Source organism: Dryobates pubescens, chromosome 3 (genome assembly GCF_014839835.1).
Source record: "Dryobates pubescens isolate bDryPub1 chromosome 3, bDryPub1.pri, whole genome shotgun sequence".
In the NCBI taxonomy this organism is placed as follows: domain Eukaryota; kingdom Metazoa; phylum Chordata; class Aves; order Piciformes; family Picidae; genus Dryobates; species Dryobates pubescens.
In genome coordinates this window covers 35,118,832-35,126,589 of record NC_071614.1, presented here as the reverse complement: position 1 = coordinate 35,126,589, position 7,758 = coordinate 35,118,832, and the positions used below count along the sequence as shown (strand labels likewise).

At 40.5% G+C, this 7,758-nt stretch overlaps 1 protein-coding gene across 3 annotated transcripts in view; it reads right to left on the bottom strand.

Moving 5' to 3' along the window:
- Positions 1-1,154: 1,154 nt before the first annotated feature.
- The window catches only part of GCLC (glutamate-cysteine ligase catalytic subunit), a 33,985-nt gene continuing 27,381 nt past the window's right edge, over positions 1,155-7,758 (bottom strand). For 2 of the 3 annotated variants that reach the window (XM_009904163.2, XM_054179951.1), the window contains 4 exons: positions 6,821-6,902; positions 6,621-6,724; positions 6,399-6,519; positions 2,027-2,943 (listed from right to left, as the gene is read on the bottom strand). In XM_009904163.2, coding sequence (XP_009902465.1) covers positions 2,738-2,943; positions 6,399-6,519; positions 6,621-6,724; positions 6,821-6,902 — 513 coding nt within the window. In that variant the 3' untranslated portion in view covers positions 2,027-2,737. Of the gene's footprint in view, positions 1,267-2,026; positions 2,944-6,398; positions 6,520-6,620; positions 6,725-6,820; positions 6,903-7,758 lie in introns of those variants that run through there. The other variant, XM_054179950.1, reaches the window with a different exon arrangement.

Here is a 7,758-nt window from a genome sequence, read left to right as displayed (position 1 = left end):
ATTCACAGCCAGCATTATGGACAGCTACACTATTCTTCCAGAAAGACATGGCATGGTTTAGAGTGAGACAAGATGCTGTCCCTCCCACCTCTAGGCCCTTGCAGGGAGGATGTCAGGGTAAGCAGGCAAACAGCAGGAACCCTCCTCAGCCACTTGGCTGCTGCCAATGTTTGTAACCTGCTTGGCAAGCATGGTGCTAGTCAAGGCCATGTTTTTTTCTCTTCAGGATGGTGGCATATCAGGGAGGAGGACCCAGAAACACCCTGAAATCAAGCATAGCTCAGCACTAGTGCCTGCAGCTCTGCAAGGTTCACCTTTATGGCCACCCACCTTACAGCCTTTGCACTCCCCTCACTGATTTTAGAGGGCATAAATAAAATAATTAGGGACATTTTCAGGAAATAATCTCCATTCTAGTTGGCCAATACAGTCAGAATAAATACTGCATCTGTCAACCTTGTCAAAGTCCTGCCAGAACCAGGTTGGCTTCTGTCTGAAAATAAGATCACTTGCAGCTGACTTTTTAATTTAAGCAACAGCTGTGGGAGGAGAACATATCTCATACCTGTACCTGAGCAAGCTGTAGAAACTTGCATTTACTTCTCCATTACAGAATGAATCCTCCTCCCTGAGAGGGAATGGACAGAGAGCCTACTTCAGAGTGGGTGGAGATACCACACAGCCACCTCCAAGGTATATTTAAAACTAGTGCCAAAGCTTTCCCTTGCTGGCAGCAGCTCCTGTTTGCCCTCTGTGAGAGCCTTCACTATGCCACATCATCAGGAACAGGCTGGAGCACATACCTTAACTCTTCATCTGCGAAACGTATACTGCTTAGATACTGCTACCACAGACACCTCAAACAAGCAGCAGCTTTGTGTTTGATCTCTGTCCTTTCTGGAAACATGAATACAAGAACTCACAAGGAAAACTTCTAGCCACAGTGTAAGGCATACAGGACAGTAGCTACCTATTAGTCCAGAAGGGTGATTTAGTGTTAGAAGAGAACACATGCAGAATGCAGGAAAGCATTCTGCCTTTCAGCAAAGCGAGTCCGGGTAAGATGAGCTGTACTTGCCAGGTATACAACTCTTCCTTATTTTCAATCTGAAAATGTGGGTTGAAGTCATGCAAGTGACCAACACATACTGCAAATTTTATTTTTATTTCCTTATTACAGAAACTAGATTAGCATGTGCCTACATCTTGATTAAAACAAATTCACCACCGCAGAAAAAAGCATTCTTTTTATTCTCTAAAGCACACCTGTGAACACAGAACAAAGTCTAATGTCAGTACATAAACAGTTCTTAGTGCACCTCTTCATTGCAGTTTCTCCATTAGTTCTTTTTAAAAGAATTATTACACCTCAGGTATTCATATATGCTTCCATTGAGCTTTACATTATCTACCCATAACACAACTCACTTCTAGAAGTCAGTTAAGAAGCTAAATCAAAAAGGCCCCTTAAGTTTGCTTTATTTACAGTTGCAATGGCTAAATTTTAAATACGTTACAGTCACTCCCAGCACTGGTTCCCAATCTGAAGGATTAGTGCATCCCACAATTTCTTTGTGGCTGTTTGCTAGAGGGGACTAAGTTGTCCATAGCTACAGCTGTGTAGGTACTTCAGCTATCTATAAAAAAGTACCTTATAGGAAATAAACATGCTGACAACAATATTTATAATAATGAATGACAAATGAGAAGCTCAACCTATAGGAAGAATCAACAGGTTTTGTTCTGCAGTCATTGACTGGGAACAGCAGTAACATAGAAGAAACAGTGGTCAAGGAATGCTGCAGTCCAGATCAGCTCTCTCTTGTTCCTTTGTAAAGAAAGCTTTACGTTCAGCTCTCATTTCCTCCTCTCTTTCACCTCTTCCTCATTACTGCTTTTTTTGTTAAATCATTGGACAAGTTTCTGAACTGTGATAGCATAAAAATTTACTTCAGAGGGGAAAAAAGTAATGATGTATCTAAGAGAGGATACAGCTTAGTAATTCTTTTTTTCCATATTTTTACATAGGAAGACGGCAGACCTTTCCTAAGTTCAGTTACCAGGAGACAAGCAGGTTATCTGAATAGGACAGACCTGCTCCTCCAAGTTTTGCAGTTTAAGAGCAGATGGATGCAGGTCTTGTGGCAACTGAGAAACTGCTATAAAGATTAACAAGTGAGATGCACGTGCATTTGTCTGTTCTTATATACTTTCAAAACCCAAAGGGAAAGAAAAAGTATCTGTAATTCAGGTAGATCCAGCAGACTTGTTGGGATTTTTGTTTGTGGTTTGTTGTTGTTTTGTTTTTCTTACACGATACGGTAGATTACTTAGCACATTCCAGGTTAAAAAATTACAGTAAACATTCAGTAACTGGAATGCATATAATATACAAGTACCATTAAATTTACAAGGCTGTTCAATTTTTTTCTTTCTAGAATAAGCATAAAAAAGTTACAAGCTAATTCACAATAACTTTAGATACAGCGTTATTAAAATACATTGATGTTAATCATAAAAATATTTTACTATTTACATATACATTGTATAAACCTTGACAATAAGAATATGCCCATTTTCGATGCCTTGAATGAGTATGTAGGCAGATTGGCCCATTTTTTAGTGCAGTATCCCTGTTTTGGTCTTCGCACCATGAAACTGTACCAGATTCACAGTATCTTTGCTAGTGTTTCACTAAAAGGCTTACACGTTCTATCATTAAAGAAACCTCAATTCATTACAAAGAGCCAGTTTTGTTTCCACTTTGTTTCTTATTAAATCCTACCCCCAATAGTTCAGGGCACTCTGCGTGGCCTTGTGCAATTTGGTTGCACTTCCAAATGAGGCTGTAATTCATCTCATCAGTGATCACACTGTCTTGCTTGTAGTCTGGATGCTGTGCGATAAATTCCCTCATCCAGCGAGCCACTGTCATTAGTTCCCCTGTGGGCAAGGGAAGTCAAAGGTCAGAGTTTATACATCTAAATCAGCGGTACGACACTGACAGTTCTATGCATTATCTAACAGACGATGAACAGTCCAGACTTTCATAAAAACACACTCCTGTGTGTTGGGGTTTTTCGTTAAATATGGCTGAAGCGCCGGCAAACTAAGCTGATGTATCGCTGAGTCTAAAATCCACCTGTCCGGCACGACCCTCACACTTCCGGGTGTTGTCACGTGGCATTGAAGACAGAAGTAGCCACTGGGACAGATGTCACTAACAGAGGTCTTCAACATGCCATTTAACAGAATCTGAGACCAAGCAAGACACCTCTACAACAACTATGTATATAAAAATACTTCTGTATCCAACTCAAGTACTAGCTTTGCTCTGTCTAGCTTGACTTATTCATTCTTCCCCTAGCAAAAAATAGGCAAGTTCCTGATTATACCAGTTCCTGGCTTGTACATGCTGCTGCCACTTCACTGTGCAGGGCACAGCTGACCATGGGGCAGTCAGCATGTGCCTAAGGATTCCTGACACTTCTATAAAGGGTCATCAAATGACACCAGCATTTAGGCTACTGAATCTTGCTCCCGAATGCAGCATATGCAAGTAAACCTTGACCAGCACGAGTTGACAGGATGCTCAGAGCCAAGAAAAACTTTCTTTGCTACTGCAACTTCAGCTTCCTTGTAAGAAAACAAAGACCATTGACTACTGAAATTTTTGGTTTAATAATATTTTAAAAAGAAAGAGGAATCAAGTTAGGGAAAGCAAGGAGGAACACACAGATAAAGAGTAGAAAGCATATCAGACATAAATGAACACAAACTAGAAAAACTGTGAAAGTACAGGAAAATATTTAAAAAATCACAATAAGAAAAGGTTATTATTATGTCCATCTAAACCCAGAAGTCATGTTTTAAAAATGTGAGGCCAGAGTTTATCCTTGTATTTAAAAAGACGGCAGAAAAACCCCCACCCAAACACCATTGTTTGTTGAAGGCACTAAAAACTCACACACCAACTTTCTCAAGCCAATGAGAAGCAGGGGGCTTGCAATAAAATCAGCTGGGCAAAGAGATGAGCAGGCCATAAAGAGACATTTCTAATAAGAAAAAGCTGCTGCAGGCTGTCAGACTTCAAATCAGCCCAGCTCACAGCACCACAGACACCTAGTGGTCAAGCAGCCCAATCGCTCCCCATCCTTTGTACCAGTGTCAACCTGCAGCACCTTCACTGTGAATGCCACACTGCCTGGGTCTCTGGAAGAACACATCAAGGAAAGCAACCACAGACCAACAAAAGGTGTGAGGAAGAACGAGACAAAGGGAATTACAGGTTTGGAAGCAACAATATACTTAAGTTTGTAAAATTATGAATCATTCTTTGATGAGGAGTAGAGAAGCCCTGTCCCACAGTGCAGGAACTAGAAGGCTTATCATGAAATAAGTAACTACAGGAATTAGGTTTTATTATGAGAACAGAATAAAATTGTGGCATTTCTTATTGTATGGCTTCATGGGGAAAAAATCTGTGTAAGTGCTTCAAAAAGGGTAAGGCAATAATCATGGAAATCATGTTTGTGAATGGTCATCAAGCACCATGGTTACTGCACCACTTTTGGCTGGGAAAATGCCTACACTGCAGACAGCCAGGAACCAGGAAAGCATGCCAGGACAAGGATCACTTGATGCTGCTGTCTTAATACTGCTTTCATTAATATTTGGCAGTGGTCAGCAGCTGCTGTCTGCCTGGCAAATCTGTAGCCTTACTAAGTGGTGGTAGTCACATGCCAGCTAGATGGAGACCTGGAGGATCGCAAGAGAAGATGCGATTCAAGCACAGATGAACTATGCAAGGGCAAAGCTAAAGCCATAGCAGCTAAGGTACCAGTGGTAAACTCTCCTGAGTGCTGTGTTCACCATTTGAGAAATCTAAAAAATGGCCACTCTTGTGAACAAAACAGGCTGCAGTTCAGGAACATTTGATTTGAGCTTGAATAAATTGCAATAATCCAAAGCTCACAACTGAGAAACACCATGGCTCAGTAATACTGCAAATTCTGTTCTTAAAAGCATTATTTAAAAATTACTTCATCAGATCTAAGATATAAACCTCAGACTACCTCACTCTGTGTAAATACACAAGACAACTGATGCAATGCCTGCAACTCCACACCAGGAAGCAAAGTTGCTCTTTGGAAGGGGAACACCTGCCACAGGGGGTTGAGCCTAAATCATTTGCTCTTGGGTAAAAGACTCTGTAAGACTGACATCAGACTCCTTGGCTTTTCAGCAGGGTAGTTTTTTGTGCATGTGTGATTTTTTTTTTCCTTTTTTCCCCCCAAATAATGATGGAATATTTTGAAAGCATCCCAATTTTGAAGGCTGACATGCCTCAGACATTTTCTTCCTGCCAGTTTCTCTTCTCTCCCTCAATTAAGTCAAGCACCAAAGCCTTGCCTGTGTTTCCTGACAGGCAGAAGCCTCCTACAAGCAGTCTTAGGAAAGAGGGTTTACAGTGAAAGCTGTCATCAATCAAAACTTGTTACCATTACTGCTAAAGTACTGAATTGCTAGGTGAGAGAAAGACCTGATTTCCACCTCAGATGAAAAATGTCTTTACCGAGAAGCTTCTACAGCCATTTTCAAGAATTAAAAAGGAATGCAAGAGTTCACTTTAAAACTGGGGAAGGTAAAAACAAATTTTAAAAAAAGGAAAAAGATGGTTTATGAGATTAGAATTAACTGTCCAGCTACATTTACATTAGGGCAGGTCTACATGGTATAAAGCTGCTGCAGATTGTGCTACATGCTCAGTTCTGAATTCAAGTTTAGCCCCCATCTTTTAGTTGCTATACTGCTGCCTTTAAAAAAGCAGCATAGTTGCAACACCTTTCTCCAAAAACACTGTACCATGGGGAAGGCAGGGGAAACACCTGGTTTGCCCTCCTTTGAAGTAGTTTTGCTCCTTACAGAAGAGCTTTATCAGGGAGCTAAATACTAGATCCCATGCTCTAGCATACCAGACTTTAGACTTAGGAATGCTTTGGAGTGAAATGAACACCAGGCTATCAGACCCTGTCATACATAATGTTACAACACTCAAGTGACAGGCAAAGGGACTAGTATACATGATATATGTGCAAACTACTACACATGGACAAAACCCTGGCAAATGGAGCACTAAGGAATGCTGAAAGGAGATACAATTAGAGCTTAGAAGTTAGTGTAACTGTATCAATTATTCCTGATTTAGGTTCTAAAGTGGATCATGAAACATTTATAATTAGATTTAGACAGAACCAGATTTAAGCCAGAACATACTGTAGCCCTTTGCTTCTATGATTCAACACTTAACCACTTTTAGCCAACTGAAAACAAGAGAACAGCCCTATTACTAAGTACAAAAATGCCAGGAAAATCAATGTCAGGAGTGTCAAACATACCAGATGCTCTCTTTTTTATTAGCCTCAGGTAGTTTAGGATGGTGCACCTTGTGTCCACATCCACTTCCATGTTTTCAAGATAGGAATTCAAAATTGGGATCAAACCAGGAAAGACTCCTTCCTGTGTAAGAGAACAGAATCAGCATAAAACTGCCTGATCTGGTTTCTGGGAGGGTGGAATGGAGGGGAAGGTTACACATTTCATGTTGAAGAGGCTATGACCTTCCCATTGATAATTGTGTCAATGCTCATTAAGGTGTATTCCTCCATGTTGGTGCCTGTCCCGTTCTGTGCAGAGCCACATCCATCCACAACAGCATTTCCACCTTAAAGGGTGACAAAGGGAAAGGAAGAAATAGTTAGAAGGCAAGAGACACACTAAGCATCCACAAGGGTGTTAATCAGGGTGCTTGTTTTGATACCTTTACAAATATCTTTTCTGAAGTAAAACATTCCCTGCCGGACAGCATCTCTTTTCTGGGCCACCTTCATATTTTCATCCACCTGGAAAAGCAAGTATTTCAGAGATTTGTGACATTTCAGAAAATTAAGATTCTCCCAGATCCTCTCATTTTGGTCTCATTAATGGAAACATCCACTACTGTGATGTCATTCTTCAAGAGTCCCAGGCAAAACCCCAAAGAGATGACAATCTATGAAAGTAGGTCTCCAAGTGAAGAGGTAATGGTATTGCAAGAGGCTACGTTAATCTTTTAAGTTTGGATGGAAACAGCTGTGACTAGCAGGTTGCATCCCATATGGCATACTTCTTTGCTTATATAGATGTAGTTTCAATGAATACAGAAGGATAAAAATTGCCATTTCCCTAGCTATACCTTGCCGCTTTTATTAACTCACTGAAGCCTTTAGAAGAGTTACCACTGTGATAAACTTTCATAAGCAGAATTTCAGTGACTTTTAATGGGAATCCTGTCTATTCCATACCCAAATATCTGTTGGATAAACTCAGACTGCCAGTGAGTAAGTTCCACGTTGCAGCCTCCTCAAAAAGTCTACAGACTACAAAGCACTGCTCATATACTCTGCAGATGACATAAGCATTGCTCTGTTTTTCTGTTCAGAAGATTTTGTCCCAAGTTCTTTGGTCAGTATGTTCCCAGAGAGTTCACATCACACATCCTCTGGACATGAGCGTTACTGTATGTCTTCAGAAGAAGGGGTATGATTTGTTGAATTCTTTGTCCGACTTTTAAATAAGGGCAATGCAGAAATCTTCACTTCTCACCTTTTAAAGCTGTTTTCAAAACTCTGTTCTCATTCTTTCTATATTATGAAACCTATTTACACAACAGGCTGTTTTGAAAGTTTGAAAGAACTCCAGTCCCAGCCGATGGGAGTA